We start from the raw sequence: 26,362 nt of genomic DNA on the forward strand, positions 1-26,362 counted from the left end.
TCCCACACCACCACAAGGCGATTCCCCTGGAAGATGCACAAGGGCAGCAGAGAGTTGTGTGGTTGCGGGGGCGGATGGGCGAGTGAAATCGCTGGGCCCAAGAGCGCAAGGAGCGCTGACTGGTGAAAGGCCATGAACGTCGACATGGATCCCTGTCCGGCTTGCGCAGGCACGCAAGGCACACGGCGCCACTGGGGTGGGATGGCGCAGGATGAAACAGTGAAACTTCAGGGGGGCCTGCCAACGGGCGAGGATGGCGGACGGAACACCCAACCAATGACGCCTCTGTCTCCGTCTGGTTGAGCTACCACTGGGGACGGCCGGGAACCACCGGCCACGAGACCTTTCTCGGCTGTTGGGCTATTTAGTTGACGCTGTCTTGATTCTTGGAGGCGTCGACTCCAGTCACTGGTCCAACAGACAAGAAACCCACAACTTTACGACAGCCCAGTCCAGCCCTTCTTTTTTCCTCCGTTCAAGGCGGATCATATCACACTGTTCAGACAAGGATGATGGTGACTTCCCGGAGAAACCTGGCAGGTTGACGATGCGCCGCGGCTCGCCCATCTTGAATCGCACAATCTTCTGCCAGGATGTGAACGGTGCCGCGTGCGAATCGCTCAAAGTTGGCGGGTCGGCGTCCGTCGGGGCCCACGAGCTGATCGAGGTGCCGGTGGATTGGCGATTGATCGTATTGATCAAGAGGTTCGGCCCCTCCTCGAAGACTCCCCTGGTGGTGGCGGTCGTGGTGAAAGACTTGGATAGGAGCCGTCCATCCGGATAGAGCAGTACAAATGCGTGTTGGCCACGTCAAACTTCTTGAAGATAGGCTGTTTTCTTTTGTGTGCCGACCAGGAGTTCGTTGCCTGTGCGCCACACAGAGGCAACATGGCAGAAAACTACATGGCGGTCGCAGGCCGACGCTTGTGTAGTTGGCGAGGTGCAGATACGTAAGTGGACGCAGCAGTCGCTGCATCGGACGTAGTGTTAGTATTGACGGCACCGGTCCGTCGACGTTGTGTGGATGTATGAAAATGCCCTAAGAGTGAAGGATCCAATGAGGCCGACAAAAGCGAGGGCAACAGTTCGGAAGAGGTGTCAAAGGAGAGCGAGTGACGCGCCGGACTGGTCTCGGCTGTGCTGGTCTGACGATGTTGGGCATTCTTTCCAGAAGGCAGATCATCGCAATCCGTGATTCCCCCTTTTGGTGGCGGCAGGATTGGGTCGACGGTCGACGGTTGTTTGAACGTTGGGCTGACGATTGGCATCGATCTATGTGCCATCCCGCCGTTCGAGTCGTGCCAGCCAAATGTTTCTTGGCGGTTGTCACGCAGCGAGCCCGGCAGACACATGGTTGCATCCTCTTCCTAATGGATGGAGGGTCGTGGGCCAAAGCCAGCACACACTCAAATTGAACAGTGGACAGCAGGCATGGATGATGGACTGAAAGGGGAGTGAGTGTGACGGAAGAGAGTGAGGTGGACGGCCAAAAAGTTGACCGTGGAATAATTGGTACGTATCCAAGGATACTCGGTGGAGAGTGGAGGAAAGGGAAAAAAGAGAAAGGGCCAGGGGTTCGTTGACAAACACAAGCTGTCATTGGTGCAGAGTCCATCTCTTTTGGGCCTTAGCGTTGGATAAGCGGGGGCATCTTAGGAGACACTGTGAGGAGCAAGGGAGCCTTTCCCTTTCAGTTCGCCAAGTCCCACCGTCGACAGGGGGGGCGCTGGTGAAGCGAAAAGGAAAGACGGCAGGCATGGTGGCATGGCGGCATGGCGCCAGTAATTCTTGCCCACCCGCAAGTGGCAGTCTCCAGTCGTTGGCTCCAGTCCCTGCGAGTAAAGACCGTCCAGAGCCAACCAGAATGGGCGATAGGGCAATCAAAGAGCGACATCCCCCAGGTCCCAAAGGGACCCGAGCCCCATTCATCCTTTTTTTCGGCCAGGAACCAGGCCCGGGTCAAGGTTGCAAGAGAGGGAAAGCGAGAGAGAGAGGGAGAGAGAGAAAGGAAGGAAAGAGAGGAGTACCGTGCCTATCTAGAACCGAGAAAGAGCTACTTCACCTTTGGTAGGTACGGAGTGAGGTACCTACCTGCCTGCCTTCCCATAGAGAAGATCGCACCTGCAATATTCAATTATTACTTCCACACGCCCGGCCCTGGTCTGCCATTTTACGCGCCCTCTCTTCTCTCTTTTCCTTCTCCTCAACCTATTCCATTCCCCATACTGGAAAAAGGATCCTGTCCCTTTCGCTTCTGCTCTAGCAAACACATCATCGCTCCCTTTGTGTTGTGTCTTGTTTCTATTCTCGCCTTTCCTCTAGACGTTCTCCCTCCCCGGAGTACTCGAAAACATTACACCTTTGTCGCGGGCTCGAACTTGTACGGCAGAAACCACCCACAACTCTCTACCTATCTCTTCAAATATCGCGCGACACGTTGAACGTTCCTTTTCGGCTAGCTACTACTGCACCGAACCGTCCGTCATTACACACGAACGAAACCACTCACAATCATTTCCAACCTCATCACACTGAGTCACCCAAAGACTCATCACAGCTCACACAGCAACAATATCAAGTCTCAACCGGATCGACGCCGACTCATCGTACTCCCAAAGTACCCCAGGACTGGACTCCTCACCTATTGTCTCGGACGAATAGCAACACAACGCAAATCTCGCGCAGGATAATCCACCACGGCCAGCCCGTCGTCTTAATCACTTGTCTCGCTTCTGGTCATCATCACCGTGGACAGACGGACACACAGACACACCATCAACCCAACAATCACTCCCTCGGCAGATCCTCTTAGTGACCGCCCCCATTCACCTTTTTTCGGCATCACTTCCCTGCTGCTCACTTGACTGCAACTGTCTTGCAGCACAAGATCCACCTCACACGCCAGTAAAGGTCACAGGTCCAATCACAAGTGCAGTCTCTAGCACTTTTTATCACCACCATCTGCCGCTCTTCACACTCCGTCACTGCACAACAGGCTCTTACTCCCGGATCAGGCGCTTGCGTTCCGCTACTTAACTCAAGCTCACTTTCACGACCAGCAAGGCCTTGCGTTTTGCCCACGTCTTCGCACTGCCAAATTCAGATTGAGCTTCTGCTTACAGTCATCAACATGTCGTCTCTCTCACGAGCCTTTACTACCCGTCGGGTCAAGCAGAGCATCGATCTCTCCGACGCCGCGCGGGGGAAGGAGCGCAGCAACACCATGCAGCGAAGCAAGACCACCAAGCACCCCGTCATCAGACACAAGATCTCTGCGCCTATGGAGCTTGTTCATACCACCAATATGCTCTCATATAACGCTCCCGATATTCGACCCCGGACCGGAACCGATGCCTCGAGCAACTCATCCAGGAAGTCTTCAGAGGAGGATTCGGAAAGCGCCAACTCCGCCGCGTCGTCTCCCCCGACCAGCCCCGACGTCGCGCCTCACGAGCTGTCCAAGGAGCCAAACCACCTGTCCTGCTACTTTGTTGCCCCTGGCCAGGCTATCAACTCTTCGATCCCCGAAGTTCCCGCCATTCCTTCCATTCCCAAGCGCGCACCTTCGCACACGAAGCAGGCGTCATACGACGCCGTTGCCCGCCAGCGCTCAGTTTCTCAGATGTCCAAGGCTTCGGACAAGACCGTCTCTTCCAAGGCCAGCATGACATTCTCCTCGCGGGCGTCATCGGGCTCCAGCTCTGCCTCTACCATGTCTCACAGCTCAGTCGCCCCCGCTCCCAAGACCCCTGTGCCGCCTATGCCCACGCCCGCATTCCAGCATCACCACCAGCCGAGACATGAGAAGCCTGCCGAGCCGCACCCCTTCGGCCGCGAGTTGGCCCAGGTTACGGAAATTGCAGAGGAGTTTGGCATCAAGGACGACCTCATGTACGAGGAGGAGCGCGCCCTCAAGGCGGAAGGTCTCTGCAAGTTCGCCGCAGAAGACTACCTCACGGAGGTCCAAAGCATCTTCGCCAGCTTCTTCCACGACAGCCACGCATCTCAACGTCCAATGGCTGCCGCCGCTTGGATCTGATGCGTTGATCACTTTTACCGCCTGCCGGGCATACCTTACTTGAGAACTCTTCTTTGTACATACTTGCAGGAAGCAAAAAAAAAAACAACCTGACTACGACCTCGGCCTTTTTCTTAGGAAGGGAGATGACGAAAACGAGACTTTTGGCTCAGACAATAGCCTCACTTGGAGCGGACACTTCGCGAGACGGAGGGAGATTGCTCTGTTTGGAACCTGACGCCCAACTACATATGGGATAATTGGCGTTTCTGTGTATATACCTTTGAATGACGTGTGGATATTCCCCGATAGTGCCTCATATAGAGGCATCTACCAATATTGCTATTGATAACTAGCTACATCATTTGTGCGGCATGTTTTCATGATTGAGCCTCAAGTGTAATGTGAAGGTTACTTGTTTTGATGAATGCCACGCGGTCCGTGGTGGTTGACCCAGAGTTCATCGCTGCATGACGCCACCCGTGCGCTGCAGCCTGTCCACGTTTATTTACTCACTGAAGGGGCCTTATTTCGCCTGATGATTTGTCTTCATTTCATCCGTGCCTTCATTTTATCGGATGAGATGAACAAGCAATAGCCTCAAATGCAAACCCACAGACTGGTCAAAAACGGTGTACGAACAGATGCCAACGGGTATGCAACGCACAGCCAAATCAATAGGCAATCCTCCGTACTCTTGAGCAAAACCCTTACGGTAAGGTAGGCAATAAAGTCTAGCGTAGTGCAGTACAATTTGGCGAGAGCGGGATGCAGGCAAGATGGGTTTAGCTCCACCGCCAGCCAGACCGAGCTATCGGAGACAGCGTCGCCGATGGAGGGGGGACGGTCGTGGCGGTCTATCCGCATTCTTCCCTTGGTGCCCGGACCGATGAACCTACGCCAACGCCAACGCCAACGCCTTTTTTTTTCCCCTCCTTCTGGTGTACCCTCTCTGCCTCTGTCCGTTTCTTTGTTGTGAAGTTTTTTTCTGTTTAGCACAAAGGATGGCAACAGGATATTTTCTCTTCCGGGACCATGGGACGCCCCATTTTCCTCGGGGATATCTACGATACCGGAGGAACGGCATGAGCGACCTATGGTATACGTAATTGCCTCTTGAAAGCAGGGCTGTGGCATACCCCCCCGTCAATGTGAATCTGATGATCATCTGAATGATGTCCGATGTGGAGGATCTGTGTCAAGTCCTTTTTGGTGGTTGTTCGGGGTTCCCGCCCCAAGACGGAAGGATCGTCGGCGCGTCGCCGGGTGGGTTTTGTAGGCTTGTGGGGGTGGCGGGAGTTTTCAAGGGATTCTCTCTTTCTCGCAAAGTTTTGTTGCATATTGTCTTGCATCTGGATCCGGCTTCATGGCCAAATGGAGGAGTTTTAGGCTGCATCATTTTGTCTCTCTTGAACTGTCGTTGATTGGAGGTGAGGAAAGGGAGAGTGATGGTAAGGGAGACGGCGGTGGTGTGCTGCGCGGAGGAATGGGTCCCGTTTGTGGACGGCGGGAGATGGGCCCCGGGTGGGGTGGGAGATGTCATTCAGTAAGGAAGTGTGCATCTCATGAGAGTGGCTGTCCGATTGACGACTGCGACGTTGATGCCATGTGACGGCCTGTCGGGTCTTGTGGTCTACGCGATGGCACTCTTGTTGGAAGCAGTGATTGGGTTGTGTTTCTTTATCGCCCAACCATCTTTACCATCACGACTGCTTGCTTCCATGTTTGTTGCTTGTCTAATCGCTTGGCTACGGAGACGTAGAGAAGTAATCAGGTGGACCACTCTCCAAGCTTTGCCAGAATCACGCAAGCACAGCATCGTCTCGGCAGAAGAAATCATGGAGAGACCTGTTCCAGGCGTAGCCATGACAACTTTTGACTACTCTATCCATACGAAGTACCCGATGCAGATACAACGATGTCGACCTCGCTTGCACTGAAGAAGGACGAGAAAAGAAAATCCCTAAAGCAAAGAGGACGTCATTGCCATTTCATCTATATGAGGAAGTGGAACCTTTCTTTTTTCACCATTTGGCTCTCTTCCCAAGCTTCCTCCCAAGTCCCCCAAGTAAATGGGATGCCAAGAATGGCATTTGCGATCCCCTGCTCTACCCTCTGTCATCCAATTGGGGGCCCTCTCGGGGACGGGACCCCGCCCCGTTCGTTTCGTTTGATCTTCCTCCAGGGTGCTTGCCCGCATGAATGATGCAGAACAGCAAGCGAAAGGAGGGGATCGGGAGGGGGCTTGCACGGTAAGGCACGGTAACCTGTCGTGCCTGTAAGGCGACTGGGGCCGTGTTCACTAGGTATTCCGTCCCCCGTTGATCGCCGTGAGGCTGCAGGCCGCAGCCCGCAGGCCGCGAAGGCGGGTGTTTGATCGGAGGTCAGGATGGCCCCGGAGATTTCGGGCTGTTCGAAACCTGTCTTGCGGGTACAGACGCGGCATGGAAATTCCTCCTATTGCTGGAAATGCCCCTATTCGCCGTCCCTCCTCTCTCCTTTTCTCGGGTCAGGATGGGGGTTTAAGGTCGAATGGCATTTTCTGTGCCGTTGATGAAATGGGATGCGGACGCGGCTCTTTTTTTTTGGTTAATGCACCGGGCGATCATCAAGTCTCCGACGCGTCGAGCTGCCGCAGGTTCGAAGATCTTGGTGTCACCCCTTGCTCGATCGGTTGCGAGTTAGCGAAATGCTCGACTCTGCATCTTGGGGATGTTCGGATCGGGTGGCATCGTTCTTCCCATTGGTGATGCCGGAGTACCTTCGCCAATGGTAGTCTACCACCGATTTGACTTTGGTGGTGAGGGAGGTTCGGGTTCTTTAGGAAATGCATGAGGTAAGATAGGCCCTGACTTCTCATTCAAAGGGAGAATGAAATAATGTCAGAAATATGAGCAAGCTTTCTCCATCAGTTCGTCACATCTCAACGCATGAAGTAAGTCAGCGACAAGCGGGCCACACCAGTTCCAAACAGAGCCATGTGAGCGGTGCCGATAGGCCGGTGCGTGGCCGGGATCTTCACCTTTCGCCAAGTCTCCTATGCGCGGTTCATCGAAGACTGCAGCACTGATCGGAGTTTGGACCCATGGTTTCGGGATGACCCCCCGAGGTACGGCGCCGAGCCCACCACAGACTCGGAAGCCTCGGAGCGGGAATCTCGGAACTCTGAACACCGTTGGCCCCTCCGCCCGTTGAGATATAAACGGCTGGCGGCCGTTCGGGAGACACGATGATGGAAAACCAAAACACCACGAGGTCACGTAGTGTAAGTCGACGAGCAGCCCTGCTGTGATGCCAAAAGTTTTGCCAGAGATGCTGGAACCGCCGATTTCACCTTCGGATTTTCTAGCCCGCATTCCTTTGACTAGCACTAGGGTAGATGATCGGAGGATATAATCCCTAGGTATCTTGATTTTTGCATCCGCCACACGCCAGGAGTAACCTATCTATCGAATTTCACACTAACGCCGTGTTGCCTTTGTGGCGAGTACCTCTACACTGCAGCCATTATACAATTAAAGCAGCCCAAAGGCTAAAGCCAATTATTGAACCAGCCGGTCAGTGGCCGGTGTCTCGATTTTGCCGTTCTACGAGGATCATGAGTTCTGTGCCTAGATTGATTGTATTGGCCCGGAAACAACTCACCGCTTCTGCTTCTTCTTCTCCGGAGATGCTTCCGAACTGCTTGCAAACGCTCCAACCTCGCGGAGGGTATGCGGTACACCCCCCTGCTGCCACGGCTCGCTTCCTCGATTTCTTTTCTTGGGTGAAGCACGGCTACTCGTTCCAGGGCTGCTGGATCGCGTCGACGGAGTATTCGGGGAGACGAACCCCAATTCGAGACCGTCAAGGGTGTCAAGAGCGGTAGCACTGCTCGACTTACCCTCTTGTTGCTCCAGCCAGGCGTTGATGTCTTGCTCATCCAGCACCTGTTCCTCCGTCGCGCTCGTCCAGTGCGAACTGGCGTCCGCAGGATCTCGATTGCCCTTATATAAGAGAGAATCAGAAAGAGACTTATCGTTTGGGAAGGACTCGAAGACATGGCAGAATGATTCGTAACTCTTCCTCTTCCGAACAACATCTGGGCAAGATGCCGCAGGCGAGGTCATCTATGTAATTGAGCGAGCCGAGCACGATGAGACTTTGAATAATGGCGTGTAAGACTTGATCCTGATTGAACTTCATGGAGCGAAGTTGACCTTGTACAATTGAGTATCAATGTCCACTGCAATGATCTTTCCATGGGCTTAGGCTGTAATTAACAAGAGAGCAATCGTTGCAGCTAAAGACGTGGTCCCTGAGCGGCCGCCCAAGGAGGGACTTCAGAGAAGCCGAATCTGGAAGCCTGGATGTGCCCCACGAGAGTTTTTGGCACCCTGGACAGTGTCAACCGAGATCCCGACAAAGTTCGCTCACGCCGTTGCGGGAGCTCTACAAGCTTATTTCTTTCCCAGAAGGATGAACAAGATGCTGTGAAGGATCCATGAGGATGTGCCAACGACCGACCCTCCGCAATCCACGAACCAGGTTTGAGTGTTGCCTTGATGGATAGCATTGATCCATAGATGGCCATAGATTGAGGATGGACTTGCGAGCCTGCGTAAGACGATAGATCCGGGATCGGCTTCGGGCGGGCAACCTGCAGCCTTATAACAGCCCTATACTCATGGTGTGCCCGATATGTCATCTACTGAATCCTCGACTTCTTTTCTGGGACGAGTGATGGAGGTCATGTAAGCGCGACTAGCGCCCTGGGAGGCTGTAGCGATACTGCCTCCCTGAGATCAAAGTATGTTGCCGATCGCAGGGCCATATATCTGCAGCAGCTGTAAGCAGCTTGACAGGGCCTGCCTCGATCAGATCAGTTTCGAGTGAGTAGCTTGAAGCCACTGTGTGGCAAATGAAAGGAGTTTAGATCCAGAACTAAGAAGCAACCAGGCAACGAAATTGAGACGTCCGTCGGGTCCAGTGCTGCATGCTCCGTTCTAGACGCCGGTGAGCACTCCGAGGTCGAAGGACGGCGTTCGAGTTGATCATCGCATGATCAGGTACACCCCATGAAAATTTGAAATCGCCGCTTGACGAGCATGTTTATCTTGGTATCTTCGAAACCGTTCGCTATCTGGGAGGAATAGGAGGTGTTTGGGTGTAAGAGCGCCATGGCCAACAGCTGGTGAGAACCGCGGGAACAGCGTTGAGTATCAACAAACCCGTCTTTGAGGTTTCTGAAGGCTCTCAATCAAAACATATTCCAGAAGCAGATGTCCATTTCTGGCCTCATCTTTCGATGGTGGCTAGTGACCATCCTGGTTTGATAGCTGCCTGTGCTGGGATGATTATCGTGCAGCCTAGAGTGGGCGAGCAGGATTGGTCGCGACGAACGAAAATGTCAAGGTCTCGAGATGCAAGCCAGCCATTGAGAGCATTTCCCTTCCCTTATGGATTCGCTTACGAGTGAGAACTGGGCTGGAATTGCTAGGCAAAATGGGACTTTGGTGTGGTGTTCTGATACGGACGTTGGAATAAGTTGCTCGGCAAGTGGTCAAGTATAAGCTACCTTAGAGTTGAAGACCGGGTGTGGTTGGTGGAGATGAGTGGACCGAATCCGATGGGACTGTTGTGGAGGTGCCAGCCACAGACATCCATCCAGGTGCCAGGTAAAAGCCACCACCAGCCACAGTTTGGTACCTAAGGGGTCGTGGATTTGGAAGCGACCCCTGTGGTAGCTATGATGAAGCTGTGCGCCTGGACTCGGCTTCGTTTCGTTTCGTTTCACCCACCACCAAAACCCGACTGTCTCGACAATGCCTCCCGTCCCCTTCCTCCTTTGACAAACTCAAAGGTGTTGAATGGACGGTCAATGGCACGAATAACGCTCTTTCGATTTCCTAACAAGCTTCGCCGGCGTGTGCGGAGGAACCGAATGGCCACCCTGCTGGCTCTCCTCGCCCTGGCCGTCCTCCTGGTCGTCCCCTTCTACATCATCTACAAACCACCTCCGTTTGTTATCAACTACTTTGCGCGAAAATGGCCCGACGTACTATGGCAGGTCAAGACGGACCAGAAGATTATCGGCCTCACGATTGATGACGCGCCATCACAACACACGGCCGATATCCTCAACGTCTTGAAGGAGAACGATGCACATGCGACCTTTTTCCTCATTGGATCTCAGATGAACGGTCGTGAAGAAGATACGGGAGCCATAATTCAGTCTGGCAGCGAGCTGGGAAATCACGGCATGCACGACGAAGCTTCGCGGTCTCTCCCTATAGATCAGTTGGAATCGGACATATTCGAGGTCAGGCGGAAGATCAAGATTGCATACGAGTACGAGGATAAGCCCCTTGTAGCTGGATATTTTCGCCCGGGCTCTGGATTTTTCAGCAACAAGATGCGGAGGCTGGTCGACAAACTGGGATACAGGATGGTTCTGGGGAGTGTTTACCCACACGATGCCCAGATCAGTTCTTGGCGGACGAATGCCAACCACATTTTGAGCATGGCACGGCCAGGGGCTATCATCATATGCCACGACAGAAGGAGCTGGACCGTTCCCATGCTACGGAAGGTACTTCCGGAGCTGAGGAAACGGGGGTATAGGATTCTTAACCTTACGGAGCTACTCAAAGAAGTCGACACAGACAAGTGAGAGACGTTTTGGGAGAGAGACAGCATCAATCATCCAAACCATGACGAAGAAACCCAGCTGCAACAACGCATATACGCAACCCATGTCTAGATCTAGACCGCCTCGGTGCTCGTGCACGCATTCACTCTTCAAATGAGGGGTATCAGCGGCTTCGGAGACTGTGTGATTCCGCAGGTTAGAGCTGGTCTCGACCGCAGCATGGAGCCGCCGGGGATGCGGAGCATCATGACCGCGCCATCGTTGCCCAGGCCAATGCGGTGTAATACCACGTTGCCCATAATAGCTTAAATATGACGAGGAGTCTCGCCTCGGGGCCACGGTATACAAAGGAATGGGTCGCTGCATGATCGAGCGTAACAGGCTCGCTGCTTTGTGGATTGATGAGGCATGGCCCCCCTTCAACATTCGCTTGTTTCAGTAAGGCGACACAACGATGTTCTGCGAGACCTGGGTGACACCACGTGAGACAGCAAGGGCTCGGAAGGAGTCGATTGGGCGATTCACGACCTCGTCGAAGGGGGTGGAGGCGCCATGTGTTGGCGCCGTTGTAGAGGCTGGCAGATCTTTGTACGATAGAGGTTGTCAATCTTATGCTATTAGCCGTCAGTGAGAGCGAAAACTGGTTCGCCACGACATCTCTCGCGGCCTTCTTGTCCTCGACAGATCCCCGTAAAGTTGTCCGAGTATCTCTAAATTCCCACTCACATGGTTTTATTGTTTTGCATTGTAAGCTAGCACGCTTTGCCAAAGTTTGTGACGATATTCATTGCTCAGATTTTGCCGAATGCCAGGCTATTCATAGATCATCTGACATTGTTCTAGGGTGTATGGTCGCTAAAGCCTGGAGACTCGCTACAATTGTCGCCTACGAATGATTTTGGCGTAGTCCCATGAACCTATATCATGATGGATTGCGTGTGTATTCTTTGTAGGGAAAGAGAATGCTAATGGTCGAAAGTGATAGTCTGGGAAGCAAGCAACGGTATAATGCGGTGTGGCGGCAGAGCATACGGCCTTGACAAGAGGACAATGATATTCAGCACTTGCATGACCTCAGGCGTCACCTTTCCATCGGACGCGAGAGAGTAGCAACACGATCTGTGCGCCAGTAGACCCAGGACCAAGATCACTTAGTCGTTTTCCCAAACTTCTGCAGGAAGGAGCAGTATCCCATTCTCAACGGCGCAAACCCCAAACAGCACAGGTTTGTCCATCAAACAACTTTACAAGATCTAGAATTTCTTGGCAATATCGGATCATTTACTTGACATAAATAGGGTAAAGCAATTTGAAAAAGTCCATCATAGGAAAAGGGGCCGAAAAGTCAAAAGCTCAAGTGCGCAGTTCGGGAATCGAACTGCGCACCCTACGAAATCCTCCATCTGAGAAGACTTCTCAGGATTTCATCACCAAGTTCTTTACTAACGGACCAGGGCGTTATACCGCTCGACCATGGGGATCGATTGGGCTTGGTTGACGAATGAAGCCCTAGACCTGGATATAAGGGGACTGGAGACCCTCACTCTCGAGAAACTCCCTGCCCTCCTCGTCGTATTCCATCTCATCTTATTCCACTCCATAACATGCTCGTCCCTTCCTCTTCTTCTCTGAACTAGCACCTGCCTTTCGGAACTCACTCTATCGGTAAGTATTAAGTCTCGTCTGTGAAGTTTTCGAGTAGACCTCTCTTCTCCCCTTCACTACCTCGATACCGGGCCCTCATTCTCGACAGTATTGCAAAAGAGGAAAGGAACGCACGCCAACCAGCATTTGCTATATTGCTTTGACATATATATATAAAGGTAATCGGAACTACGGCACAGTCGGGATGCACCCTGACCAGCTTATCTTCCCATTCTGTCCGGACGACTGCTGCCCCGGTCCCGCTGACACAAATAAAGCAAACTTCCCACCAACACACCTCGCCAACGTCCTGACAGACAAGCAAACTCCAATGGACAAGCAAACTTCATGCGCCCAGGCTGTCGTCAAGTCCCTCAAGGGAAAGACACTTCACGTACCGAATCTCTACGGCATCTTCAAAGGATGGCCTGTCAAGAAGACCAACCCTCACTACAAGCGCATCATCCCTATTGTTGAGGAAGCATTTGACCGGTGAGTTTAGGCAGACGATCTTATCAGCCAACATATTCCTGGAATAATCATCTCACAAATTCTCACAAAGGCTCATCAAATCGCCCCTTCTCCGTGAGAAATACCGGGAGGCCAACTACGCCAGATTCGTCAGCTTGTAAGCCCGATCCACTTACCCCCTGACTTCCGACAACAATAGTCTAATCCTTCGAGACAGGTATTACCCTCACCCAGATTGGGAACAGATTCAGACTCTGGCGCTCTACATCATCTGGCTCTTCTGCTGGGACGATGCGATTGACCAACAGGGCAGCGACGACCTGAGCAACGACCTGCTTCGCGCCAAGACTCGTCATGACAACACGATAGTAGTGCTGGAGCATGTTCTTGGTCTTGGTTTTGACGATGGCTCGTTGATTCAGTATGACCATGCCAATACTGAGCTGAAGGCAATCGGAGCACAGCTGCAGAAGGCGTACATACGTGGTAAGTCGTTGTGTCAATTGTGTACAACCAACAGCAGTTTCGCTAACTTAAAGCTAAAGAGCAGAGACAGACCTTCATGACCCAGATGAAGCGATATATCAACAACTGTCACGAGGAGCAGGCTATGCGACTCCAGGGCGACTTGCCCGACCTTCAGGCATACTCGGAGCTCCGTCATGGAACGGCCGCAGTGTGGACGCTTTGCGCGCTCATCGAGTCAGTACCATGTCAGACTTACTAATATGGAGGAACAAAGTCTAACATTTCTGTGACTTAGGTATGGCTTGGCAGAGAACATGCCGGAGCATATACGCTACATGAAAGAGGTCCAGACCATCTGGGAGGAGACCAGCAGAGGCATCTGGATGTACGTGGACATGAAGTGAACACGACAAGCGTCATATTCTGACATAGCAACAGAACAAACGACATACTTTCTCTCAAGAAAGAGATTGTAATTAACCAAAGATCCCTTTTACCGACTGAAGAACGAATGCTTACTAACATTCTCATGTAGCCCCAAGATGCCGCCAAGGCAGAGAGCGTCGTGAACGCCGTGCCCATTCTCATGGGCGAAGGCAAATCGCTACAACAGGCCGTCGGTGCTTTGCTCACGGAGCTCCAGGACTCTGTCGCCATCTTTGAGCTTGCCGCCTCTATACTCGAGGAAGCTGTCGGAGAGAAGAACCAGGAGATTATCAGAAAGTACTGTGATGCGTGCCGTTGCATGGTGACCGGATCAGTCCAGTTCACGTAGGTTCTTCCCAATACCCCTGGTGCAGCTCAAGACAAAAGTGACTAACTGTGTGAAACAAAAGGCTTGAGTCAACCAGATATAAGCTGGCAGGCTGCATGAACAAGGATGGATCCTTGGATATCCTGCTTTGATGAAAGAGATGGAGAAAGAACTCTGGATAATGGATAGAAGAAGTGGATCGAGCCTGATATGGGGCTGCTTTGAGATTGCTTCGAGATGTCGGGCCAGATACCATGCTTTGCTGATTTGCAGATCACGGTCCATAGCTCATGAGAACCCTATACTTGCTGTCGCCGGTGTTGAAGACATTGGCTTCTCTGGATTACGAGGTTTCTAGAATGCAATAGACCGCTTTAACTGCTGCACATCTTGATCTACAGGATTACTGTGGCAACTGGCAAGTTTCTGAGGAAGATCAAATTCCATGACGAGAGGTCCATCTTGTCCTACACACCACCCACCACCGAATTGACACTTGATCTTCAGATGCCATGCAAGAAGACTCTATAGAATACCAGCAGCTCACACTCTGTCCCCTTGACTTGTCGTGAAGGCGAGTGGACAGAGGTAAGTCATCAACAACTGTCAAATCAAGGAGTTGAGAACTTAAGCGCAATGAACATCCATCAAAGTCAGTAACTCACCCGACTCGGCCTTTATTATCCGCAATTATATACCAAAAAATGGACCGAAATATGAGTCTTTAGCCATCTCGTCTTAAAACAAGAACCATCTATCAAGATACCATCTAAGCGGCTTCTTCTCGACTTCTATCAGAATCAGACTAAAATCCCGAAACTCGCCTCCACAATCAACCCCCTTAAACCGTCTTCTTCTTCTCCTTCACCAACGCCTCGAACCCCTGAATCAAATCATCTCTCAAATCCTCCCACCCCTCCACGCCAACACTCACCCTCAACAACCTCTTACTGCACCCGCTATCGCTCATCGCCCGCCACTCGATAAGACTCTCGACACCACCCAGCGACGTAGCATGGTGGAACAGCCCCATCTTGCTCGGCAACCTCTTCGCATCCCCCTCGTCCTTCAACAACAACGCAAACACGGGGCCGAACCCGCCGGGCATCTGCTCCTTCAACCACCCGGCCTCCAGATCCGCCGTCTGCAAACTCGCGTGCTGCACCGTGTCGACGACACTGCCCACCAACCCCCCGGGGTTCCCGCGAATCTCCCCGTCAAGCCACGCAACGAGCTTCGTCGCGCTCTCAGACTGCCTCTTGACCCTCAGCTCCAACGTCCTCAGCGACCGAACGCCCAACCACCCCTCCATACTCCCCATCACGCTCCCGATAAAACATCTCTCCATCAACAGCTCCGGCATCCACTTGTCCGCGTGCTTGGGATTCAAACTCAGCGTCCCGCACAACATATCCGAATGGCCACCAAAGTACTTTGTCCCAGAATGCATCACAACATCCGCTCCCAAGGCAAACGGATCCTGCAGAGGCGGCGGCGCAAACGTAGCATCCACTGTCAAATACGCCCCCTTCCTGCTCGCGACCTCCCTAAAATACGCCAGGTTCCGCGCCTCGCCCGTCGGGTTCAGCGGCGTCTCGACGTGCAGCACGTCGCCGGCCTCCAGCTTCTCCAGCGAGGCATCGTCGAGCTCGAGCTGCTGCAGGCCGTTGAGCTTCGTGAGGACCTTGATGACGCCGTGGCAGCCGTGGTACCCGCCGCCGATGGCCACGCGCTTCGGGTTCAGGAAGACGAGCATGGCGTGGAAGGCGGAGAGGCCCGAGGAGTAGGTCAGGGTGGGACCGTGGAGCACGCTCGAGAGGATTGCCTCGAGGCGGGTTGTGTTGGGGCCCGAGTAGCGGGAGTAGATGTGGGAGTCGCCCGGGGCGGAGGGCTAGGTTTGGATGTTAGTGCAAGCCTTTTTTTCGCACTTTGACTTTTTTCCCGTCTTCCCATCTCATGACGGGGTCATTCTGATAGTTCCTCAACAGCGGCAAATTGTCTTAAAAGTTGATTCAAGTAACACCCTGAGAGCGCGGGCAAGACTTACATCGACATTCTCCCCTGAACGGAGCTCATCCGGGTTGCTGTGGTACTTGAACGTGGTCGACACGTGCATCGCCGGCGCGATGGCGCGGTGGCTGCTGATGCCATCATCAGCGTGGACGGAAAGCGTAGCAAGCGAGAGCTCTCTCTTGCCGGCAGCGGCCGTCGTCGGGCTTTCGGAGCCGGTCCCGGGGGCGGTCCGGGTCGCCATGTCACCATTCGTAGGGATATCTCCAGCCATTGTGTTGTTTGTCGTTAAAGATGCTAAGTCAAGAGGGGTACTTCAGCGTCTCTTGCTGGGAATAAAGAGTCCTGGAATAGGTGACGAGATATAACACAAGGTCTTGAACGACTGAAGGGGGAGTCGAGATGTAATGCACAGGGCGTGGAAGAAGCTCCAGATGTGTCATAAAATGAGAAAAATGAAGAGTCACCGACGACCAACCGGCGCGGAAGACGATCAAGGCGGGCGGCCCGGTGCCGGGAACCAGCCGTCTCTGTGACTCTGCCCCTCCATTGCGTGGAACCTTATCAAAAGGTGGGGTCGGAGACCAAACCCCGAAGCTGGGTCATGGTGCGATAAGTGCATGACGGATCAAAAAGTATTTGCTAAATCACGTCAAAAAGCATACTGACCATTGGGACAACGATGCCGGATGAGTCTCCGCCAGTCCATCCCTCCGAGGCTCGGACTGTTATCCCAGCTGTATAGTGAGTAGTCCTCTCTCATATCCCGAACTTACACTACCTCACAACTTTTAAGGTATGTCACGGGCAATATCACCGTACAGCAGGCCCTGGAGCCAAGACATGTCAACCAATATCATTATCATTAAGAGCTTATTTCCAAGACACTCAGACTCAGAACTCTGCTCGCCAGGGTGACTTGCAACCGCCCGAATATGCATAACGCGGCTCAACCCGACGAATGTGCAGGCTGGTTGGCCCAACTCTAACCATGTCATAGCGAATGCACCCCATATCTTGGGACATAACCTAACCAGTAACGCCAAATCCCAAGCCGGCAAGGGCTGCATCGACAGGACGTATATACAAAGTAAGAAGAAAAGATGCCCGGGAATACGATTAATGAATTTCGGTGGTCTCGACTGAGGCTGCCGACTTTGGGCGCTCGATGGTTCCTAGTTCTGAGCCTTGCCCGCTCTGGCCGCGCTTTCTTCCAGCGCCGTTCAGGAAGCGCGTGACGCCTGAGTTGGGCGAGTTGGCGCTCGGCTCCCTGTGGTCTGAGTCACCGAAGCGCGAGAACAGGCCGCGCATGCGGCTGGATTGGTGGTGCTGTTGTTGTTGATGCTTCTGGTCGTCCAGGCCGACATCTTCGAAGCCCTCATCAGCGGTAGGGAGTTCCCGGTGTCTGTCAAGCGCGGATCGAGGCAGGCGAGGGTAGCGGGCTGAGTCGAGACTCTGGCGCGCCGGGAAGTCGTTCTGGGGAATTGGGGACCGTGCTGTGATGTCCTGCAACGCAATTGCGGTCAGCGGTGGCGCCACAAATAGCGGCTTGAACTCGACGTACAAATGATCGCCTGTACGAATCGAAAGATTCTCGGGAAATAGAGAAATGCTCAATCTCGCCGCTGTTGCTGCGAGTGTCTGTCGAGTTGCGGCCAGAGCCGAGGTACTTGCTCGGCCACAGGCCTTTTTCTTCAGTTGGGGATGGCTACGCATGCGCGTTAGCAAATGTCTCGAGCATGGGTGAGACTGTTGGTTACGAGGGTGCATACCGGAAGATAGACGCCGCTGTCATTTACGACTGTGATTCAGAGAAAAGTAAGTCAATTGGTCTCATGTGTGCGCAATCACGTCTAATGAGAGGCGGAGGTGCATACCACTCATCTTGTATTCGCCATTGTCCTGGCTCTTGGAACTTCTGACGCTGAGGGAAGAAGAAGCCTTGGAGCCGACTGTGTCTTGCTTCTCAAATCCGGGATGCGACGGGTTCTCGCCATCGGATCGTGAGTTTTCGTCTGCATGGAGAGTGGCAGGGCCCGGACGACGGGCAAAAGGGTTGCGAATGGGCATGGCGGAGGATGGCGCGAAAGCGGCAAGGTCGGGATGGTAGCTGGTAAGGAGGAAATCTCGATTTGTCGCGATGGTGTCGATGTTGTAGACCAGGCCAATGTGCGAACTTGTGTTTGAAAGCTAGAGGGAAAAACTTGGTGCGTAATGTTTCGAGTTGTGTTTGCGTTTCGAGGTTGATGCTGGGACCGTTTGACAAAGAAATCGATCGGTGGACCCAAGAGGCGAAGGCGGGGAATAGGGTCGCGGGAAGGGATGGCGATGAACTATATGGCAATCTTGACCCGTCCTATTTCCCACTCGGGCAGATGTGTGTAGTGTACGGAGTACGGAGTGATAGCTAGTGGTGTCTGAGTTGGTCCAAGGGCCCAGTCTTAGTCTACATGTACAGTAAGACGGTGGCTTGGGATGGACAAGGCGGAACGGTATTGGTCTGTAGAGGTCCTACAGAGAGATGGATGCAGGAGATGATGGAGATCCAAGTGAGGCGCAGGGAGATGGAGACGAAGGCTGGGGAACGGGTTGGCGCTTGTTCAAAGTTGAGGACGTAATCGAGACGTGGTGCTGCGTATGGAGTATGGTCGGCAAGTGAGTAGAGAAAAAGTGAGTAGACAGTAAGGTAGAGATGGATGGGAGCTAGAACTGGCGGACAATATCATCGGGCGGGAATCTGCAGGTTTTGGGCCGTGGTTGTGCTTGCCTTCCCCTGGCAAGTGTGAGCGTCTCTGTCATGTCTTTTTTCTTCCCGCTCGTGCCTGCCCATCCGTACATTTTCTTTCCTTCCTTGCATCCGCCCATAAAGCACGGGAAAAGTAGGTGCGGATACGCGCTACTGCCACTCAGGGACTAGACGCAAGGGGGGGCACATCAGACTTGGAAGTGACGAATGACCCTCCTGCAGATGCATCCATTGGATCATGAGGTAACTTGGTATGGACCATACCACTGGGTAGGTAGGTAGGTAGGTACGTACGGAGTATGGCGAGGTAAAGAACCCCGGTGTCGCTGCCGGTACCGCTGTGAGAAACCGCGGTCCCGCCCGGACTCTTCGCCATCACTCTTCAGGGTCAAGTGGGAACTGAGAAAAGAGCTTTTCCATGGCATGGCAGGGAATAGGCACGTAGGGACGTTTGAAGGTGTCAAGTCCGAGAGCCCTAAACGGTAAAGGTGTGTAAGATGCTGCAGCGGTTCCCCATCATCGGCATGGGCAGATCATCGGCACTATCCCACGACTCAGCCAACATCTTTTGCAAACAATGCGCGGCCTCTGTCCATCAGTGGGGATATTGACAGCATGGACAGCCTGGCACTGGCACTGGCGAAACCGCGAAGCCTTCAATGACATCCCACGAGAATTGGGTTTGCGATGGCGGCACCTTACGCAGTAGGAGCTAGGCGAGACGGGGATTCGGGAAACCGGGAAACTTGGAACGAACCGTGAATACCATGCCACCAACGGCCCAGGGCTCTGGGGAAAGACATGATCAAACATTAGCTCACTCACTCAGTCACTCGCTCTCTCAGTGGCTGGAGTCATGAACCGGCCACACCGATCCTGTTGTTGCAAGCTTGGGAAGCTTCCCAAAGGCCAGGGACCTTGGTCGATGACATGTGTTTGTCCCATGTTTTTGTTCTTGCCATGCCTACGTGCCTGCTCTTTCTGGCCCAAGTAAGCTGAATGGTTCGTCGCTGCCGCCAGTGACATAAGGGTAAGGTGGGATGCGGGTCGGTACATGTGACGGTGCCTTGAGTGAAGCACCCCTCCATGTACCTCTTCAAATTTTGCCTTCTTATGTAATCACCCGACCAGCATGGTGCCCTCCCTTCTGGAAGCCCGCAGTGACGCTTGCCGTCATCCACCTTGTCCGGTCCAACCTTGCGTCCCGAATCCCCGCGACGGGGGCATGCCCTTTTCCAAATCCCAACCCTGATTATCCTGGCTTTCTTTCACCTTGGTTACAGCGGTTAAATTCGCCCACCATTCAGCGTCTACATTCGTTTCTATGCGCATACTGGCAGACCTGTGAAAGCTCTGCGCAGTCACAAGCGTCGCACCTTCGGCCCCCAAACGGACACCAATCGTCTCTTCTCCGTCTCGCCTCGACTGTCTGGCACAGTCCTGCTCGCCCGCCGCAAGGTGTTCATCCACAGTACGACGCTGGGCAAATCTGGACGTTCGGACGGCACACTTCGGATCTCTCGGCATCGGAGCGCAAAAAACTGCCTTTTGATCTCCGTGCCGTACTTCCTCTTTCTGTCGCCCTTCTGCGGACCTGCATCATGTCCGTCCAATTGTTCCTGATTGACCGCATCGGAACGTGAGTTGGCTGCGCCTATCCGCTCACTATATGACGCTCTACTCAACCCACCTTTCCCCTCAGCGGATCATCGACCTACCGGGCGGGGAACGGGAGTCGGTCATCGCCGTGGCCGGCGCGATACTCCACCCCCTTCCTGCATCAAAGCCGATGAATCATGAGGGTTCTGTTTGTTGGGAAAGGGATATCCGCACACGTGATTGAAGAACGCTCATAGAGCGTTGCGACTTCGACTCGCCCTCCCGATTCACGATCAATAGCTCTATGCGCCAGACTCACCACTCATATGAATGTCAGCCTGAGCGGCGTCAAAATCCGCGTCAAATCCGCGTCCTCAAGCTTTTTGAGCATCCAAAATTTTCGCTACAAGTCGGTTGTCTGGTTTCCGGTAACCCACGAGGTTGACAGCCTCTTTTAAACAACAAGATGCCTGTTGGTCTGGAACCAGGCTGCGACCTACTTCGACCTTTAGCTCAGTGACAGTTCCCTGCATGCGGGATTCTCTCACACCAAGACGCCTCCTCGTCGTAGGTTGTCTTGCACAAGTCTCGTTGAAAGTCGCCTTCCCGGACGCCCTCGCCGGCTATGGCTTGGCCGGCTTGACCCTTCCTCCTGTGAAGATGCGCCATCGGCCTGGCCAGTCAACCAGTGCCTGTACACCATGACCCGGGGCAAAAGAGACACGATTTGCAATTGTACAACGTGCAACGAGGAGCTTGAGGGCCGTTCACATCATGGTTGAGCATGGCGCCGGATTGGGTTATCGTGACTTCGGCTACCTAAAGTGGCTGCGGTCCGACAGGCAGCTGGGAATGTGGACGCCCAGATCCGATGGAGCGGGCACGCTACAGACAGACTGGCACCCACGCAACCACGCACCATCGAGATAGACTGTTGAAACCACAAGTCTAGGCGTCGGCGATGCCTGACACCGGCCCTGTCACGGTCCTATGTTGACTTCGACGGACTTTGGCTATGCTTTTCGTATGCTTCGGCGGTTGACCAGCTGATGCCATCTTAGTCCTTAGCTGGGCGAGAATGCCTTGCTGCCCTTGCTACTGTCGCTATCATCAGCTGATCGCTCTTCTATGCATCGAATAACCAGTCTACCGGAAGGGGACTGATTAACCACGCCTGCGTCGAGATATCTCTTTGTCTCGAGATGATCGCCAAAGTATCCACCGACCTTGACCTGGGTTCGGCTCGCAACGTCGGGCTTCTCGAGAGATCGCTTTCGCCATAGCCAACGCGCCTCTTCAGTCCTTTGTTCGTCGTGAAATCGATCTACAACCCTCGCCATCATCGGCGACATAGTCGTCATCGGCACAGGATCTGAGAGAGACCATCGTCGTCCGTGTCGCCTGATGGTTTTGTACGTCAATCCAAGCAAAAATGGCGCGCCTGCAGACAAAGAAGTGATCAACTCGCCGTCAAGGGGAACACAGCAAGCATTGGGTTGATCAGAGTGTTGTATGTTCAGCTAAAGTGGGGGCTCACTGCAAATATGCCGATGCCATCACGGAATGACCCTGTCAAAACCACGAATGTAGTAGGTATGGCTGGCTTGAACACGGAACACTGGTCAGATTATCGAGATTCGAGATTCGAGCTGCTGGCACGGACATGCTGGTCTTCAACAGGCGGCCTTGATCGGGATTCCATTGAAGCCTGAAGACCAAGATCCATGACAACCCCTACGCTTCTCAGATCTATCAATACCGGACCTGCTTTCACTGCGATCTGTCAAATGTGATGATGAGGCGATAATCACGTTGCTGGCAGCACGTACGGGAGTTGCCCGGAGAGGCTTTTCATCATCAAAGACCTCTGGTGCGATCTGCCAAAGGATGTGGTGGACGCTGAGACGCACGTAATCTCGATTGTCCGTGGGAAGGACGAAACAGACCCGCGCCTAACAGCCGCATTGACATCAAACGCCTGCTCAACCCACCTTTTGGGGTTCTCAGGCTCGGAAAATAAGAATTTCATCGCGGTACCTGACGGGACGACGTCTGTTCTCCCCAGCCTGCGCTTTTGAATCTCATGGCGTGGGCGCTAGGCCGACGCCATGCGTGCCCGTGTACCTAAGAAAAGAAGGACATGAAATGATCGACCCTTGAGCGTGCGTCCGAGCAACATCGGACGACTCGCAACGAGACGGTCAACGGCTGCTGTCATAAGGAGAGAGGAGTGCTCAAACGACTTAGTCGACCTCTCGCCGCTGGCGTAGCACTGGATGACACGGTTCCCGTGGCTCGCCAAGGCCAATGGTCGTTTTCAGGTCGAGCCTCGATGCCGCGGGGCCCCACTCACGATGCAATGCTATGTAAAGCACACACTTCGCCCGCACGCTGCAGGTCGCAGGACGAGAGAGATCAGCACGAATGTGGGATCTCCAGGGGCAGCGCGACCGAAGCGGCCATGGAAAACCCTTGAGACTATGCATCGCGTTGAGCCTGTCTGGTTCCTGCGTCCGTCTGGTTTCTCCGTCCGACTCGTCTCCCGCTCTGTCCACATCTGGCCTATGCCGAATTCGACCACTTAGATGGCGATATGACTAAACAATTAGAGTGCAGCAGCACAGCAAACGTCCACCGGCTTCTTAGGACTCCGCGGAAGCTTCGAGACCATGGGGAAAGGGCGGAATTCTACAAAACATCTTACTCGCCTCTCGGCTGCCTGTTCACGTCTATCGTGAATTGCACGGCACGCCGGATCATGTGACGACGGTCCAGGCTCGACAGCTCGAGAACGTGGACGAAAGTGGCTTGTCCGCAACCGAAAACATGGAGATAACATGCGGCAATGGGATTGAATATACTCAAGAAATCACTATAGATGAGAGGCAACGACTGGCCAAGGTCCCCCATCTCAGTCTGGAAATCAGGTGTGGCTTGCTCTTCCGCCCATCCTTCGGCGCCAAGTGGGCGAAACTAGATCAGCCCGCGCCGTACCTTGCATTCCGCAAACGGCCATCTGAGACCACTTCCGTCGTAGCAACATGTTGGTTCTGCCCGCTCATCCCCCCCACAACTCTCTTTCTTTTGTGGCGTTTCTACTTTCAGGGTACGCTTTCGCACTTTGATTCTGTAGACAGAGAGGGTTGAACATTCCAGTAACGCCCGGCCCAATTCCCAGGCATTTTGACATGGCGGCGGCACATAGCAATACGGTTGACTGAGAGGTGAAGTCGTCCCAAAGCGCCATTGAACCAAACGCAAACAGGTCTAGCAGCTTGTCTCGATCCGCGAGATGGGATCCTCGATGGGGTCGAGCAGGGATAACCCAGACCCATGCCCTGCAGCGGGCATGAGTACGAGACTACGACTATACGGTAGCGGTGCTCAGAAAACACAACGACCCAATTACTACCACACCCGACTTCCAAATCCCCTTTTGGGATGGACTTCTCGACCGGACGTGGTAGCACTCGCCCTTCACCCCAACGCACGTCCTCAGCCGGCGCTCTCGTCGAGAATACACCACGATGTCTCCTCCCATCTCCACTTGGACGATGGACACTGAGAGAGAGAGAGGCAACTCAGCCACTGACACACTCTGCCCGAGACGGATCCTGGCTTCGGTCACCCTTCAGTCTAGTCCTAGTCCAGCACTGCTCGAGAGTCCAGGCCGACCCCATCTAACGAGCTCGTCCATGGCGGACAGGTAGGTAATATGGCTGGTGAGAAAGGTGGATGTGTGTGTTGTGTTGTTTGCTGTTGGTATCCGTGTTCCCTGTTTCATACATAACCTGCCGGCTTCCGTCTGACCATTGAGAACCAAGATCACGCATCTCATCCAGGTTTTTTGTTTCCATCCTTCACCGCCCAGGACCCCTTGAAGTCCCCTTATATTCACCAGTGCCCCTCTGATACGAGGTCACCTTTTATTCTTATCCTGTGTAACTGATACTCGATAACGGTGGCATCTTGCCTTGTCTTGTACCTTACCTCGGTTCTTGACATCATCTCCGACCCTCAACTAGACGACTCAAACAACATCAACACTCTGTACCAATATTATCAGAGCGATCTATTCTCCTTACCCGATTAAGAAGCCACAGCGCCTCGCCCATTATCGAAATCACAGTCTCTGAGCTTGTTCTCGGTCTATCGCCACCGACAACGCTCTTCGCCGCATTCGAACAAGACATTGTGAACCAGTCCGATTGCAGCGGTTTAAGAACGTCACACCTTCGAGGCCAGAACCGACTTCGGTCGCAAGGGGGACCCTTACCTTCACGTATCCTTCCTCACTTCAAGAAGAGAGCTGTGCTCCATCTCTATTCACTTTGGTCGACATTTTCACATCTGATACCACGCACCTTCCTCACCTTCCTCCTCAGACCTTGAGCAACCCTCCCTCTCACCACCACCACCACCACACAACGCCATACACATCAACTTCATTCAACGCGAATCACAATGGGCAAGCGAGTATTTGTCGACTGGGAGTTGTGGCAGCAGATGACTTTTGTAAGTCTTCATATTAGTATATCCCAAGCTTCATGACTAACACACTTGCCCTATAGGTACTGGCTTGTGCCATCGGCGTCGTCTTCATTATAGGCTTCGTGAAGCTATGGTGGTCAAATCGATACATGGCCAAGCTCGAAATCATTGACGCGGAAAAGAGGGCACATGCCTCAGAGATGGAATCAACCGGCCTGCCGGCCCCACGAAAGCAAGACGAAATCCCCTTTGGCGTCCGCGCCATCCAGTCCGGCATCGAAGTCGACGGCATTTGGATCTCCCGCCCCAACACCCCTGCCACCGACTCCCCTCCCAATTCCGCCAAGGGCAAGGGCAAGTACGTCTCTATGGGTCCCATCTCACCCGCCTCAACAAACTCCTCAGACCCCTTTGGCTCTCCGCCTTCGTCTCGCGGCGGCAACGGTGTTGCGATGGCTCCTCAAACATATCGCCCCAAGTCATTCTCCCAGAACGCCACTGCGAGCCGTGCCGACGCGCTGAGCCAGCTTGAGGGCAACCCGAACCCGCCAACCGCACCCTCCTACGGTACTTACCAGCCTCGCGGAAACGTCGCCCATTCCGAGTCCTCGGATGAGGCCGGTAGCCCTGTCAGCCCTATCGATCGCGGCAACGCTGGCATCAGCAGCGAGAACTACAACGGCATCGACGTCCGAGTACCCATTCGAGCCTCACCCGTCGTCAACCGCCAGCTCACCAAGGTCCGCAACGTCACCGGCGGCCCTGCCCAGCAACCGACGACAGGCGGCGGTGTCCGCTCTTTCAGCGGCAGCTTGCAGCTGCCTAAGAACGGCAAGGGAACGTACTCTACCGTGCCGCAGGGCTCGCCCGGCGGGGACTTCACTGATCCCTTTGCTACACCTGTTACTACTCCTGGTGCCGACCAGGCGTTGCTTCCTTCCCAGCAGCAGCAGCAGGGAGCTCATCACGTCAAGTTTGCGAATGTTGAGTATATCACCACTCAGCGCTACGCCAGCGATGGTAGCAGCGGGAGCAGCGGCAGCAGTAGCAGCAATAACCACAACTAAGTCATTTTTTTTTTAGGCTTGGGTAGTGTGGGTGATTGACGGTACATCAGCATCGGATGGTAAAGCGAGTTTTTTGGCTTCCTTTTCTTTTTCTTTCGCGAATCTTCTCACAAACTTGGAGAGTAATATCGTAGCAACTGTATGAATAACAAAGGGCAATCTGTCGAATATGGACAGCGGGGGGGTGGATACTAGGTTCCGTGGCCTCTCTCAATCACCCAAGAGATGGTACACGAGGGGAAAGGCGTTTCAGGCATGTAAAAAAGATTCATCATCGGGAACACATTAGACGGTGAGCACCTCTTGCGCAGCAAGGTCTCTCGTCGACCTTCTCTCTCCAATATGAGAGATTGGGGCAGACTATCATTAAAAGGACAGCATTCCATCCATAGAACAAGCACAATCACAAGAAGAAAAATAATTAACAATAACACCTGACCAACTACCTGAAGTGAAGCAGTAC

General features: G+C 53.5%; 6 protein-coding genes across 6 annotated transcripts; 4 read left to right on the forward strand and 2 right to left on the reverse strand.

Annotated features, from left to right (window-relative positions):
• Nucleotides 1–1,942: 1,942 nt before the first annotated feature.
• Nucleotides 1,943–4,403, forward strand: HER10_EVM0012334 (uncharacterized protein). Its single transcript, XM_035481731.1, has one exon. The coding sequence runs from the start codon at nucleotides 3,131–3,133 to the stop codon at nucleotides 4,037–4,039; it is 909 nt and encodes a 302-aa protein (XP_035331048.1). The 5' UTR covers nucleotides 1,943–3,130; the 3' UTR covers nucleotides 4,040–4,403.
• A 5,362-nt stretch (nucleotides 4,404–9,765) lies between these two features.
• HER10_EVM0002403 (polysaccharide deacetylase) lies at nucleotides 9,766–11,191 on the forward strand. The gene has a single exon (XM_035472116.1). The coding sequence runs from the start codon at nucleotides 9,879–9,881 to the stop codon at nucleotides 10,668–10,670; it is 792 nt and encodes a 263-aa protein (XP_035330485.1). The 5' UTR covers nucleotides 9,766–9,878; the 3' UTR covers nucleotides 10,671–11,191.
• Nucleotides 11,192–12,624: 1,433 nt separating this feature from the next.
• On the forward strand, nucleotides 12,625–14,138 carry HER10_EVM0012542 (uncharacterized protein; the record flags this gene model as incomplete). Its single annotated transcript, XM_035481936.1, has 8 exons — nucleotides 12,625–12,785; nucleotides 12,856–12,921; nucleotides 12,982–13,250; nucleotides 13,310–13,466; nucleotides 13,528–13,617; nucleotides 13,671–13,704; nucleotides 13,768–14,003; nucleotides 14,069–14,138. 8 exons carry the CDS (start codon nucleotides 12,625–12,627, stop codon nucleotides 14,136–14,138), a joined length of 1,083 nt encoding a protein of 360 aa, XP_035331059.1.
• A 689-nt stretch (nucleotides 14,139–14,827) lies between these two features.
• On the reverse strand, nucleotides 14,828–16,270 carry HER10_EVM0000667 (Cys/Met metabolism PLP-dependent enzyme; the record flags this gene model as incomplete). The annotated part of the gene is made up of 2 exons (XM_035470438.1): nucleotides 14,828–15,877; nucleotides 16,034–16,270. 2 exons carry the CDS (start codon nucleotides 16,268–16,270, stop codon nucleotides 14,828–14,830), a joined length of 1,287 nt encoding a protein of 428 aa, XP_035330371.1.
• An 845-nt stretch (nucleotides 16,271–17,115) lies between these two features.
• On the reverse strand, nucleotides 17,116–18,066 carry HER10_EVM0004126 (uncharacterized protein; the record flags this gene model as incomplete). Its single annotated transcript, XM_035473779.1, has 4 exons — nucleotides 17,116–17,502; nucleotides 17,561–17,704; nucleotides 17,769–17,797; nucleotides 17,874–18,066. The coding sequence occupies 4 exons, from the start codon at nucleotides 18,064–18,066 to the stop codon at nucleotides 17,116–17,118; spliced, it is 753 nt and encodes a 250-aa protein (XP_035330588.1).
• Nucleotides 18,067–19,945: 1,879 nt separating this feature from the next.
• Nucleotides 19,946–26,313, forward strand: HER10_EVM0011382 (uncharacterized protein). The gene is made up of 2 exons (XM_035480815.1): nucleotides 19,946–24,856; nucleotides 24,913–26,313. The coding sequence occupies exons 1-2, from the start codon at nucleotides 24,806–24,808 to the stop codon at nucleotides 25,897–25,899; spliced, it is 1,038 nt and encodes a 345-aa protein (XP_035330997.1). The 5' UTR covers nucleotides 19,946–24,805; the 3' UTR covers nucleotides 25,900–26,313.
• Nucleotides 26,314–26,362: the final 49 nt, after the last annotated feature.

Source organism: Colletotrichum scovillei (assembly GCF_011075155.1).
Source record: "Colletotrichum scovillei strain TJNH1 chromosome Unknown Contig00008, whole genome shotgun sequence".
Lineage (NCBI taxonomy): Eukaryota > Fungi > Ascomycota > Sordariomycetes > Glomerellales > Glomerellaceae > Colletotrichum > Colletotrichum scovillei.

Excerpts from the sequence above, each read along its gene's own strand:
- HER10_EVM0002403 (XM_035472116.1), top strand. The coding sequence starts at position 9,879 with ATGGCACGAATAACGCTCTTTCGATTTCCTAACAAGCTTCGCCGGCGT.
- HER10_EVM0011382 (XM_035480815.1), top strand. The coding sequence starts at position 24,806 with ATGGGCAAGCGAGTATTTGTCGACTGGGAGTTGTGGCAGCAGATGACT. Across the intron at positions 24,857-24,912 it reads TGTGGCAGCAGATGACTTTT|GTACTGGCTTGTGCCATCGG; the intron begins GTAAGTCTTCAT and ends CTTGCCCTATAG.
- HER10_EVM0012334 (XM_035481731.1), top strand. The coding sequence starts at position 3,131 with ATGTCGTCTCTCTCACGAGCCTTTACTACCCGTCGGGTCAAGCAGAGC.